Raw genomic sequence first — 14939 nt, forward strand, 5'->3', positions numbered from 1 at the left:
TAGAAAAGTCATAATTGCTTGCTTCACTTTAGCATCAAATGAACATTTGTTTACCAAGTAAGACACTGCACTAAATTTAAGTAGATTTAGCACCCACTCCTAAAATACTCCAAGTTAAATGGAGTTCTCTTTTCAATATATTTAACCGATTTTTACCATGTGATTTACCATGCAGATAAATACAAATTTAACTTTTCTACCAGGATTAGGCCAAGGGACCCTGAAACAAGGATTTAAGAACAGGAAAGCAAGTTAAATGCTAACTCCACGTTTTACATAAAAAAAAAATAAACACACACACAAATCACCAAAAACCCAATATTTTTCATAAAAGCTCCCAACGTATTGCAACTGTGATCTGTGGATTGTGGGAGTAATGCACAGGCTCCAGCAGACTTCCATTTTGAGAGCTGGAGATAGGTAATCACCGCACTTGTTCCACTAAGAACTACAAGTCCGTCTGCTGTGGTGGAAGATAGGAGTTGTACATAATTTATTTACAGAGTGGGCAGAGTCCTGAACAGCCACGCCAAATTTAAAATGCTTTAGAGGTGGGATTTCTTGCAACCGTGCTACCTTCTAAATATGGGTATACCATGTACCATGGTCTAAAAACATGGAGCTAGCCTTTAAGGATAGGCAAAAGCAATGAGACCTTTACAGGTCATTACTATAAAATGCATTAAGGTGAAACTACAAAAGTAGGCCTGGCAATATAATCTGTAAGGTTAAAGAGGTTGTTCACTTAGGAAAAATAAGTTAAAAGTCAGCAGCTATAAATTCTGTAGCTGCTGACTTTTTATAAAAGGGTACCTACCTGTCCAGGGATCCAGCGCCGTCCTCACTTGGGCTAGTGCTTTAGTAGCCATCAGGTTCCCAGCACAGCATAACTGTGGGCAGCTGGCTGTGCTGCTTGCGGCTTCACAGCTGGCTGCCCACTGCACATGTGCAAGCCGCTCTGCCCTTTGTAAATCATCCCACAGACTTCTGGGACAGGTCACAGGTCCCAGAAAACTACAGGATGATTCACAAAGGGCAGAGTGGCTTACACATTAGTAGTGGGCGGCTGGCTGTGAAGCAGCACAGCCAGCTGCCCACAGTTATGATGAAGGAGCTGGTACCTGGATAAGTTCCCACTGACACCAATGATCTTTTTAACCATATGTAAGGGGGTCATTTTTGCCACTGACCATCGCACTAATGTAAAAGGAGATGTAGATATGGTACGTTTTAGCAGGGTTCCCTGAGATCAGAAAGTTATTTCAAGGGTTCCTCTGTGTTGAAAAGGTTGAGAAACGCTGCTCTACATATATTTTATTTAACCTGTTCATGTACTGTTATTTAGACATGTCACAGATCAAGGACAAGGCCCTGGCTTTTTCTAGTAAAGTTCCCTTACCCCAGTCCGCCTGTCCGGACTTGCGCGGCCCTCTCTTACGTGAACGTTGCAGGGAATAGTCCAATGCTTCTGCTCGTGCCTTGCGTCCGTCAGGAGAAGGAGTGAAGAACTTGGTCAAGCCATCAATAAGACCTTTTGTCTTCTTGTTGAAGGGAACGGGACCACAGGCATGTGCGGATTCCGAGTTTCTGCCATCCTCCTCTGATGAAGATGTACATGTCGATAACTTGCGTTTCCTCCCTCTCCCTTGGCCGCCACGACCTTTACCAAATGGAGCTTTAGACCTACAAAACAGAAAAAACAGTCAAATGAGTTTTAAATAGTTTATAAAAAGAAAGGGAGTTAGACTTTCAGGAAACTTGTTAAATTTGTGGCTTGTGCCCTATATCACCCTCTTTAACCTCCCTGGCGGTATGATTCTTTTGGATTTTAGGTGCTGAAAGCGGTACCATTATTTTGCATGCAATTCTTGTGAATGAGCAGCCCAAACCAACTGTATACATTATATATATATATATATATATATATATATATATATATATATATATATATATATATTTATTTATATGTATAATAAATGTAAACAGTTGGTTTGGGCTGCTCATTCACAAGAATTACACATACATATATATATATTTATTACAGTAAAACTACAGGAAAGGGCACTGGGGGGCAAACTAATATGATTTTTTTTTTATTTTGAATTGTATCAGTGTGTTTGGTGTGCTTTACATTTGAATATGCCGCCGGTTCCACCCCCCTGCGAACGTCACGTCGCAGGAGACGGAAGCTGGGGCACGGAGACGATCGGGAGGAAGATCCGCCGCGAGACACCGCCGGGACACATCGCTGGATCCCGGTGACAAGGTAAGTAACCCTGCTTACAGGATCTAGCGATGCTTCTGGCGGTACCCCGAGTGTGGCTCGGGGTTACCGCTTTTGGTTCTGAAATGTAACCCCGAGCCACGCTCAGGAATACCGTTAAGAAGGTTAACACCTTACTGCTGCCCATTTACTGTGATTGGTGCCGCCATTGGTAAATTAAGGATGGATAGGAGGAGAGGGGCAAAGCTATGGCTTCCTAGCTGGTGTCAGTGTTTGCGAAGTACAGTGTACTCTAGAGTGTGGTACTACATAACCAAATTCTCCACAGTGTCACTTACGATGCATTTTGCTTCTTTAAACGATTTTTAGGCCTTCCAATGGGGTTAGTGTAACGTCTGCGGATCTGTGCTGCTTTCTTGTGCAGTAACTTTCTACCTTTCTTACGTGGTCGACAGATCTGACATATCCACATGCCTAGAAAAGAAGAAGATTAGGGCGAAGATAAATATTGTTAACAAAAAAACAATGTGGCTGATAATTAAAGTACATCCACTGAAGCTAACCACCTGCTAGATTATCAGTTCCATATTCAATTCATGCAGACTGCTTTATTTACAGATGGAAAAATAAGTAAAGGTTTGAGTCTTTAGATGCTATAGATGACGCTTTGGAGTCAGGTGTACATAGCAACCAGCTGTCCCTCCTTTGGAATCTAAAGCATATCTATGGTAAAAATCATATTCACTTCCACATTTGTATTTCATTCATAGCCTACTCTTAATAAGTCTAAATGTTGAAGTCTGTGAAGACCTCCATGCATTTTCTTGAATTCTGTGACACGTAGTCCCTCTGCCCTGTAAATAGGCACTGATGTGTCAGACATTTAACAGAGCCTGCCTTCTGATCTACGGAAGTGCTGAGAGGAGGAGTCTGTAAAGGAATCAATATTTGCAGGCAAGCATGGGATATGTAGTCCTTAGAAATGGGAAGTAAACCGCAGAGGAGAAGCTAAATAGCTAGTGTTTGTATTGCCATTACATCACTGATCTTAAAAAATTAAAGTGTATGCTGTAACCATAGAATTCCTTTAAATATCTCAGTCTATCCTTCATTCTGTAACCCCCATTTCTACCTGAATCTGCATTTACTGTATGTACAGTAATAGATTACATTTACAGTCTGATTTCATTTCAGGGCTGAAGAAACCTAAGAGCTATGCAGGCAGGATGCTACAACTGCAGGTGTCCAAACATGTTAAAATCAGCATTTAGTTTGCAAGAAAATTACTCAAAACCTTCAAACAATATACATTTTCTGAAAGCAGAGCTTCATTGTGTTTGTGTGTGCAGTAAAATTTATTTAATATTCAATGTTTTGGCAAAATATAAAAAATGATGATGCATTAAGTAAACAGATGCCAAATGCAGGAAAATGTAAAATTAAGCCTGTGAAATGGTGATAGACTATGCTACCTAAAAAAGCATTTACAAGTTATCAGTTTAGAGTTAAATGTGGGCTACAAAGCTAGAAATATTGCTCTCACACTGATGTAAGTGGCAGTACCTCACGTGTGTGGTGTAATCACGATTTACAGATGTGTGCCAGACGTATGTATGCATTTGAACGTGAGCACAGCAGGCTGGTTGTGCTTTAACTTTTTTTTTCTGATTTTCTTAATTTTTTTTTTTACATTTGTTTTTAAATTCAAAGTGATTGTAGTCATTTAAAAAAATGTTATTTAGTGCAGTTGGTTTTGCACAGGGCAGCCCGGATCCTCCTCTTCTTGGGTCCCTTGTAACTACTTCTAGCCCATTCCTCCTGTCGAGTGCCCCCACAGCAAGCAACTTGCTTTGGAGCCACCCGAGCAGAGCTGCAGCTTGTGTTCATTCAAACACCGAGCTGCCGTTCATCCCCACCCCCTCTCCTGATTGGCTGACTTTGATTGACAGCCACGGAAGCCAATGGCGCCGTGGCTGTGCCTCAGCCAATCAGCCAGTCCCAGACGGCCGTGGGATTCGTGGACATCGCTGGATAAAGAGGGGGCTCAGGTAAGTATTAGGGGGTCCTGGGGAGACTGCTACACACAAAAGGCTTTTTATAGATAAAAAACTTCTGCTTTTACAACTCCTTTAACTTGGCAGTGACAGGTATTCTTGAGAGTCTAGTGGACACCTGATCTTTCTCTGCCCTCCAAGGCAGCTGAACACAGATCTATAATCAGATGTTTCATTGGCTGACAGCTGTGAGACCGGAAAGACAAAATTCTCATCAATTCTGGCTTCATTCATCACAAACAAAATATTAGAACCGATGTTCCTCCATCTCCTTTGTGGGCAGCCAACCTGACCACTTACACCAGTCCTGGGCCCACTGGTGGAAGATGGAGCCCACAGGTGGCAGAGGGGGGGGGGGCAGGGATCCCAGTGCTGCAAAAATGACTGGGAAGCTGTAGAGCCACCCAGATTACTTTTAAAAGAAAGCCAATTGCCAGCACAATACCAGGATCATGGCTACAGATCCTTGTATATACACTTGCTGTCCAGGATATAGATATACACACTATGGATGGCAAGTGGTTAAACATAATCAATGTAATTTAGTCATTAAGGCCGTCGTTCACACAGGGAGTACTACAGCATATGTCTGTTTAAGGCCGTGTTTACCCACATTGGGATGCACAGGTCTTCCTTACAGGCAGTCCCATTGATGTAAATTGGGACACAGCGGCTGCATAGACCTAGCTGCTGCTCCCAATTTGACATTGGTGTGGATGTGTGTCCTCACAGTGTGCATTTGGGGCCATTCACCTGCTCAATGTCGAATTGGAAACAGCAGCTGTGTACACTGCAGGTTGCCCCATGTGATCGAGTCCTAGGCGAGCATGGATCAATGAAAATTACTCTTTTCCATATAAGGTATCAACTGTTTGCAATTTACATTGTGGAATAGGAGATATAGGTCAGGAGCAAGTGCACCTCTGTGTCAGAACGTTTAGTGTGGTTTTGGACGTGTATACTATACACTGCATACAGCTAAATGCCATGGGAGGTAAAAGATAATAATTGTGACCAAAATATGCTTGGGTAAATTTAAATAATTCTCGGTGTTCAAGAAGGATCTTAATATATCAATTAGTGGTATAATTATTTGCAATTAAAATGTACTGCAGCTTAAACTGGAATCCAAGATGTGGTATTTCAACAATCCATTTTAGGGAGAAAAAAAAAAACTCTCTCTGGTACATACAAGGCTAATCACTAGGCTACATAGGGCAATATTCCCTGGGAACCTCTCAAGTCCGTAGTCGTTACACAGTAGACATTAAAGATCTTGCTGAAGAGGCCTAGAAAGACTTCTCCAGCTCATATTTTGTAACCCCTATCCCTACAAGGGATAGGCTTATTCAACTCTGGTACTTTCATAGGACCTACTTTAACCTTGGTCACTCATGTAAGTTGCATAAGAGACCTTCACCGTGTGTCACAATTGTAATTTGTTTGAGGACAATGTATTATGACACACATGCTATGGAGCTGTGATAAAGTCAGGCCTTTATGGTCTAAAGTTACAGCATTTCATTCCCATAATATCTTGGATCATAATATATGTAATCCAAAAAAAAAAATAAAAAAAACCTTTATTAGGTTATGGTTATTTTATACCAGGAAAATTATGGTGTGCCATTGGACATCTACAGATGACATTGTTTGAAGCAAAGAAGCGATTTGGGAACTCCGTGCTCCCTTTTACTGAATCACCCATGAGGTTATAGGGTGTCCTTAGAAATTTGCAAACTTTTAGAACAACTAGATGAAATGTGTTAAAATCATGGGTTTAATACTACATTATTTGTATATTTTTACTTTCATAATGTGGTGGATGGAAAAGCTCAAACCTTTTTACCCTTTAACCACTTAGCGTTCACCCTATAGCAATTTTACAGCTACAGGGCAGCAGCTGTGCGCAGGATCGTGTGTGTGTGTGTGTGTGTGTGTGTGTGTGTGTGTGTGTGTGTGTGTGTGTGTGTGTGTGTGTGTGTGTGTGTGTGTGTATACACATACATATACACACATATACACATACATGCATACATACACGATCCTGTACTCCCGGGTAGGGGGCGCAAATGCCAATCAGCAGGTATTGCGGACTTGATACGCCCCCCAATCAACAGCCAGAAAGGCAGAACCGCAATCTGCCTATGTAAACAAGGTAGATTGCCATTCTCACAGGAGAGAAGTCATGGATACTGTCTGCAAAGCAAAGACTAGGATCCATGTCTTCCCCTAGTAAAAGCACCACCCACACTGTAGTAAAACACTGGCAAGCCACACAGGTAACCCTTTGATGGCCCCTGATGTTAACCCCTTTCACTGTATTAGTGTAACCGGTTCCCAAAAAGTGTCAGTCAGCATCAGAATGTCCGTCGTTACTAGTAAAAATAAATAAAAATATTCTATAGTTTGTAGACACCATAATGTTTGCGCAAACCAATCAATATACACTTACAGGGATTTTTTTTTTTTACGAAAAAGGTAGCAGAATACATCATATTGGCCTGAACTGATGAAGAAAATGGGATTTTTGACTTACCGTAAAATCGATTTCTCTGCGTTCATTGACGGAAACAGCTTCCTAGGAATTTTGACTGTTGGGTTATACTGCCCCCTACAAGAGTAGGACACTAGGCAGAAAAAGAACTTGACCACACCTATGGGCAGTCCCAGGAGGTACACTCCCCCTCTCTGCTATAGGTACTCAGTTTCTGTTACAAGCAGTGTCAGAAGTATTACAGCTCCATAGAGGGGTGGGTGCTGTGTCCGTCAATGATCCCGTTTTCTCTTTCGTTCATTCACGGAGACCGCTCCTAGGGGCTCTTAACTATTGGGACATCCCAAAGCAGTGTCAAACATGAGGGGTGGGAACAGCAAAAAATTCCCACGGCTAAACCGTAGCCAACAAGGTAACAGGAGCTCAACAGAAAAACAACTGGATCCCACCTGAACAATTACACCCCCAAAGAGGGAACAGACCCTCTAAACAGCAGCCTGCAAAACCTTGCAGCCAAAGGAAGCATCCGCACATGCCAAAACATCCACTTTTTATAGAACTTTGTGAAAGTGTGCACCAACGACCAGGTGGCCGCCTTGCAAACTTGCGTCACTGACGCCTGATGATGGAAGGCCCAAGAAGTACTAAGCGCCCGAGTAGAGTGCCCCTTGACAGGGAAAGGAGGAACCTGACACTTGATCGAATAGGCCTGAGTCACCAGTCTGTTTGATCCATCTGGAAATGGTTGCAGAAGAAGCGGACAGTCCTTTTCTTGGCCCATCGGTGAGCACAAATAGTGAGAGTCTGACTTTCGAAAATACTCCATAGCTGCCAGGTACATCCGAAACGTCCGAGCCACATCCAGGGCATGCAATGCAATTTCCTTAGGATGTTTGGACTTGGGATACAGGGAAAGCAACAAGTCTTCATTCAAATGGAAATCAGAGATCACTTTTGGAAGGAATGACGGACAAGGGCGAACAACCACCTTATTCTTTGTGGACACCAAGTAAGGGGTACGACTAGATAAACCCAATTCAGATACCCTGCAAGCAGAGGTGATAGCCACCAAAAAGGCCACCTTCTGGGACAGCGTAAGCATGGGGAAAAAAAAAAAAGGATTTTGTACTTCCCGTAAAAAAAACACCTGGCTACACCCATGGGTCGTCCTCAGCTTGGTATATAACCACCCCCCCTCTGCTCCAAGTAATCAGTTTAGTAGCAAGCAGTATTAGAAGTATCAGAACTCCATAGAGGGGTGGGTGCTGTGCCCATCGAACTCAGAAATGGATTTTACAGTAAGTACAAAAATCCCATTTTCGCTTTCGTTCGACACAAACCGTAATTACTGGGATGTCCAAAAGCACTGCCAAAAAAAAAAAAATGAGGGATGGGAAAAATAACCCAAGGCTAAACATAAGAGCCCTTAACCAGGTCACAGGAGCAGTCTGAAAAATAAAGTTTAAAGAAAAACACCCCTCAAGAGAGAACAGCCCCTCTTAAACAGCAGCCTGCAAAACTTTGCGGCCAAAAGAAGCATCTGCAGATGCTAAAGTATACGCCCAGTCGTCTTATACGCCGGAAAATACGGTATCTACCTTATAGAATTTTGTGAAGGTATGCACGACCATGTGGCCGCCTTGCAAGCTTGCAATCAATGCCTGATGCACTCAGCGCCAGAGTAGAATGTGCCGTGACAGGGAAACTTGGAACCTGACCTTTAATTGAATAGTCACCATCTGTCTGATCCATCTGGAGATGGTAGCCGAAGAAGCCGCCAGCCCTTTCCTTGGTCCGTCCGTAACCACAAAAAGCGAGTCTGACCTCCGAAAGGACTCAGTAGCTGCCAGATACACCCAAATCGCACAAACCACATCCAAGGTATGCAAAGCAAATTCCTTGGGGTGAGCCGGCTTGGGACACAAGGAAGGAAACACAAAGTCCTAATTTAAATGAAAGTCATTTGGGCAGGAATGATGGACAGGGATCAAAAACCACTTTATAGGGACTGCGACAGGATAATGCCGCCAATTCCGATACCCTGCAGGGCGAGGTAATAGCCACCAAGGATGGCACCTTCTGGGATAAGGTAGGCAAGGAAAACTCCTGCATATTCTCAAATGAAGGTTTCTAGAGAGCCTAAAGTACTGAATTTAAATCCTATGGTGGCAAAAGAGACCGTACAGGTGGAGCCACATGTCGATCCCCCTGAATGAAGGTACGAACTAAAGAAGGAGTGGCTAAGAGTAGCTGAAAAGATTGCCAGGGCAGACACCCTTGGCCCTTGATGGTACTAAAGGCCAACTTCTGATCAACGCCCTGTTGAAGAAAGGTTAAGATCCAAACCACAGAAAAGGATCAGGGATGAGCACCAATCGACTCACACCAAGAAATGTACGCTTTCCACTTACAATGGTATATCTTGCTGGAAGACAACTTTCTCGTCTTCACCATAGTAGGAATCACTGATCCAGACAGACCTCTATCCCTCAGTACCTGGCTTTCAATAGCCAAGCCATTAAAAAGCGCTACATAAACGGTCGGCGCTATATAAATCCTATATAATAATATTAATAATTATTAAAACCAGCGACTGTAAAGCAGGATGGTAGATTAGCCCTTGGGACAACTGGTCTTCTCTGAGAGGAAGCCCCCAAGGGACGTTTATTGCCACCAGACTGATTGGAAGATCCTCGCCAGAATTGCAGAAGCCGCCTGAGCAGAGGATGGTACTGGCCTTACCATGGCCATAGTATGCCTGTGGCGCCTGCCAGAGGTACCCGTGATCTCGCCACGAACCCCGGTATCCTCCTGTGGAGCCGAACCTGCTAAAGAAGCTGTATGTAGGACTGCGAATTACAGAACTTTCTTGAAGGTAGATTACCACCAGACTCAGAACCTGAGTAAGGCAGTAGCTGCAAACAGGGAGAAAGCTGTGTGACTGAGCTCTGTGAGAAATCAATAGCTGTTTGACAGTGCTGCGACTGACTGCTGTGTGACTGTCTCTGCAACTGAGTACCTGGGGCGACTGGTGGGTATCCTGGCGACTGGTGGGTATCCTGGCGACTGGTGGGTATCCTGGCGACTGGTGGGTATCCTGGCGACTGGTGGGTATCCTGGCGACTGGTGGGTATCTTTGCGTCTGTTGGATCTTTGCGACTGGTGAGTATCTTAGCGACTGGTTAGTATATTAGCGACTGGTGAGGACCCCAGGTTTAGTACCAGGGGAGACAGAGGTAGTGTAGGTAAGGAAGAGCAGGTCGTTAATATATCCCCATAGAGTAGTGGGTAATAATGTCCGACAGGATTGCGGATGCCACTCAGTGCACTTCTTGCTGCATGTATGCGTTCCTTGATGAACCAATCGAGGGCGAATACTGCTGTGCAAGATGTGAGCGACTTGTTGCTCTGTTAGACCAGATCCTGGACCTACAGAACACAGTGGCAACACTGCGTGGCATCAACAACCTGGAAAGGAGCTTGGACATTACCTATCAGGCGCTGGCAGGGGCCAGCATAGAGGAGGGAGGAATAGAGGAGACACAAGAGAGGTACGCAGCTGGGTGACTGTTAGGAAGGGTAGAGGGATGAGTGCCAGGGAGGCCAATCCTGAGTTGGTACACCCTAAAAAATTTGCCGAGTTGCAGGTTGAGGGGGATATCAACTCAGGGGTGGCAGAGCTGGAGCATGCACCCTCCCCCAGCTGCCAGGGGAGGGACGGCTCCAGGAAGAAGGGGGGCCGTAACTCAGGAAAGGTTAGAAAGGTTGTGGTAGTGGGGGACTCAATTATCAAGAGGACAGAGAGGGCAATCTGTAAAAAAGATCCTGTGAACCGAACAGTTTGTTGTTTACCGGGCGCCCGCATTCGGCATATCGCAGATCTGGCAGACAGATTGTTGTGCGGGGCTGGGGATGACCCAGCGGTCATGGTGCATGTGGGCACTAATGACAAAGTTAAAGGTAGGTGGAGGATCCTTAAGAACAATTTCAGGGACTTCGGTAATAGATTGAGGAAAAGGACCTCCAAGGTGGTTTTCTCTGAAATACTGCCTGTACCTCGAGCCACACAGGAGAGGCAGAAGGAGATTAGGGAACTTAACAAGTGGCTGAGGAACTGGTGTAGGAAGGAGGGGTTTGGGTTCCTGGAGAACTGGGCTGACTTCTCAGTCGGCTACCGGCTCTTTAGTAAGGATGGGCTGCACCTTAATGGGGACGGTACAGCTCTTTTGGGGAGAAAGATGGCCACCAAGTTGGAGGGGCTTTTAAACTAGGAGACGGGGGGGAGGGTTCAGAAGTAGAGTCAGTCAGGAGGGAGCAGAGGACTGAAGGCAGCTGTAGGGTCAGCAGCGACAGTAGGTCCACAATGTCAATTGGCAGGTCTGTGCTGGAAAATCTCAGACCAAACGGGAATAAACATAACCGCCAATTGCGCTTAACTTCCGTAAAACTAAGAGGGGTATATGCTAATGCCAGGAGCCTAGCTAATAAAATGGATGAGTTGGAAATATTGGTACATGAGGAGGACATAGACCTTGTGGGAATAACAGAGACTTGGTTCGACCCCTCACATGACTGGCTGGCCAATATCCAAGGGTATTCGGTGTACCGGAGGGACAGGGTAGGAAAAAGAGGGGGAGGGGTATGTCTCTATGTCAAGAACAATATAAAGGGGATAGAAAGGAGTGACATTACGGATGGGATGAGCATGGATTTAGAATCTGTGTGGGTTGAACTCCATAGGGAAGGAGAAAAGAGGAAAGTAATTGTGGGGGTTTGCTATAGGCCACCTAACCAAGGGGAGGAGGTAGAGCTGGAATTCTTAGCACTAATGAGTAAAGTGGCAAAATTGGGATCAGTCATCATATTGGGGGACTTCAATTATCCCGACATTGACTGGGACGAGGGGACTACACACTCACAGAAGGCCCGCCTATTCACAGAAACCTTACTGGATAATTACATGTCACAGTTGGTGGATTCTCCGACTAGAGAAAATGCAGTCCTGGATCTATTGATCACTAATGACCCAGACATAATCTCGGAGGTAGGAGTCCAGGACTACCTGGGCTCTAGCGATCACAGGATGATCACATTTAGTGTAAATAACAACAAGGCAAGTGGGGAACATAAGAACCCTAAACTTCAGAAGGGCAAACTTTCCAAAATTGTACTCATTGATGGAAAGGGTAAACTGGGACCAAACCCTGGGATCCCTGACCACAGAGGAAAAATGGGAATGCTTTAGGAAATATTAGGCAAAGGCATCTTGCAGTACATTCCTATGGGAAATAAATTTAGAAGAGACAAAGCCAAACCTGGCTGGTTAAACCGTAGCGTCAAAAAACTTATTAGGGGAAAAAAATTGGCCTTCAAGAAGTATAACTCAGAGGGCACAGTATTGACTTTCGAGCAATACAAGGAGGCAAATAAGAAAAGTAAACAAGAAATCAAGATGGCTAAAATCAACTTTGAGAGACAAATAGCGGAGGATAGTAAAAAAAAAACCCAAAGAAATTCTTTAAATATATCAACAGCAAAAAAACTAGGGCAGAGCATATTGCACACATAATTAACAATGATGGGAGGATGGTTACAGAGGACACTGAAAAAGCAACGGTGCTGAAAGCTTTTTTCTCGTCAGTCTTTACACAGGAAACGGAGGGGTACACTGACCATGACTGTATGGTTAGTAGTAATACACAGGACTTGCCACTATGGCTAACAGAGGGTGAAATCAGGGAAAGGCTGGATAAACTTAACACAAACAAATCACCAGGCCCGGATGGCGTACATCCAAGAGTACTCAAGGAACTCAGTAAGGTTATATCCAGACCACTGTTCCTGATCTTTGCTGACAGTATTAGGACAGGAGATGTACCAGGGGATTGGAAGAAAGCTAACATGATTCCGATATTCAAAAAGGGGCAGAGGCATATCCCGGGAAATTATAGGCCTGTCAGTTTGACATCAATAGTATGTAAACTTCTGGAGGGGATGATAAGGGACTATATCGTAGAGTTTGCTAAAGACAACAACATCATCAGCAGTAACCAGCACGGGTTTACAAATGGGCGTTCTTGTCAAACCAATCTATTAACATTCTACGAGGAGGTGAGCTGTGAGCTAGATAGGGGGAGACCAGTGGATGTGGTGTACTTGGATTTCGCTAAGGCGTTTGATACAGTTCCCCACAAGCGCTTAATTTATAAAATAAGGTCTGCAGGTATCGACAGCAGGGTTTGCTCTTGGATACGGAATTGGCTTAAAGGGCGTGTCCAAAGGGTGGTAATAAACAGTGCATACTCAGACTGGTCTGAGGTTGTAAGCGGGGTGCCCCAGGGCTCAGTCCTGGGACCAACCTTCTTCAATTTATTCATAAACAACATTGAGGTCGGGATCAGTAGTTCGATATCAGTTTTTGCAGATGACACAAAATTGGCCAGGGCAATAACTGCACAGCATGAAGCAGATATCCTACAGAATGACCTGGACAAAATTACAGAGTGGGCAACGACATGGCAAATGAGGTTTAACGTGGAGAAGTGTAAGGTTTTGCACTTGGGGACTAAAAACATAAAAAACACAATACACGTTAGGAGGGGAACCCTTGGGGGAATCAAAAATGGAGAAGGATCTGGGAGTCTTGGTTGATGATAGATTAGGCAACAGCATGCAATGTCACGCGGCAGCTGCCAAAGCCAGCAGAATATTAGCATGCATAAAGAAAGGGATGTATTCCAGAGATAAGACTATAATCCTTCCACTTTATAAAACTCTGGTCCGACCGCATCTGGAGTATTCTGTCCAGTTCTGGTCGCCAGTCCTCAGGAGGATGTGTTGGAGCTGGAGAGAGTCCAGAGAAGGGCAACTAAACTAATTAGGGGATTGGAGGACCTTGACTATGAAGAGCGTCTACAATCGCTCGATTTATTCTCCCTGGAGAAGAGACGTCTGAGGGGGGACATGATAATTCATAAATATCTTAATGGGGATCCCAGCTTAGAAAAAAAGCTGTTCATTCGAAGGGATTGCCTGAGGACTCGAGGGCATACAATGCGATTAGAGGAGAAGCGTTTTAACCTCAGGCAACGTGGGGGGTTCTTTACTGTTAGGGCTACAAGATTGTGGAATTCTCTACCACAAGAGGTGGTTTCTGCGGGTAGTATGGTGGCTTTCAAAAGACTCTTAGACTTACATCTCAAGGATCAGAACATTCAGGGGTATGTGACATGATTACAGCCACACACACCTACACAGGTTGAACTGGATGGACTATTGTCTTTATTCAACCTCACCTACTATGTAACTATGTAACCTGTATGCAAAATGGGAGAGAGAACTATCTGTGTAGACAGTAGCCGGTGAATCACTGCCTGTGGTTCCTGAAATTTATCCAAAAGAACCACCCCGGTAAGAATTTGAATCCAACCTAGGTAAATCAATTCCCTGGACAGGGATAGGGGGGACCTTAGGTAGTTCGGACATCACCTGAACCTTTGCAGAAATTAAAGCCGCACAAGGAAATTCAGGACCTGAAAAACCTGAAAAGGACAAGATTTATCCCACTTTCTGGGTACCCCCAAAGGAATAGTTTCGTGGATCCCCTTGACGCTCATGAAGGAGGTCCATGAGGCCGGAAACAAGAGAAGATGTCCCCCCACCCCCAATAATGGGTGAGGGCACACCTTCAATGCTGAAGCGATCTTGTCTGCGGGACCGGAGAAGCTAGCTCTAGGCTTACCAGACCAAGGATGCTTGGAACCTCCCGGGAAAGATTTGAAAGATCAATTTCCCTTATTCTCCATCCCAGAAGCATGAAATAAATTTTCTATGTGCTGAGAAGGAGAGCCTCTATCTGCGACGAGGCTCCTTCCCTTTCCTAGGACTTTGGCAGGAAGATGCTCTGTGCCCCCCCCCATGATACCCTTAATGAGGTCATCCAAGGGAGCCCCAAGGGAAGATCAATGAATGCTTAGAGGCTTGGTCTGCGGACCATTTCTTATGCACGCGCCTAATCACCATCGCTGAAACAAAGTTTGGGCAGCACAGGAGCTTGGCCCATTTAGTTAGGGTCTGAGACACCAGGGCTGAGGCAAAGACTGGCTGCAATGTCGAACCAGCTATAGTAAACATGCTGCATGCCACAGCCTCCCCTTTTCCTTTC

The 14939-nt window shown here is 44.6% G+C and overlaps 1 protein-coding gene across 4 annotated transcripts in view; it reads right to left on the minus strand.

The window, feature by feature from the left end:
- The window catches only part of KAT6A (lysine acetyltransferase 6A), a 133077-nt gene that overhangs the window by 51735 nt on the left and 66403 nt on the right, over positions 1–14939 (minus strand). For 3 of the 4 annotated variants that reach the window (XM_082253164.1, XM_082253163.1, XM_082253162.1), the window contains exons 5-6: positions 2563–2698; positions 1400–1683 (exon numbers count right to left, since the gene is read on the minus strand). In XM_082253164.1, the coding sequence (XP_082109290.1) occupies positions 1400–1683; positions 2563–2698 (420 nt within the window). The remainder of the gene's footprint in view (positions 1–1399; positions 1684–2562; positions 2699–14939) is intronic. The other variant, XM_082253165.1, reaches the window with a different exon arrangement.

The sequence above is a fragment of the Pelophylax lessonae genome (assembly GCF_965119305.1).
Source record: "Pelophylax lessonae genome assembly, chromosome: 4".
NCBI classification, from domain to species: domain Eukaryota; kingdom Metazoa; phylum Chordata; class Amphibia; order Anura; family Ranidae; genus Pelophylax; species Pelophylax lessonae.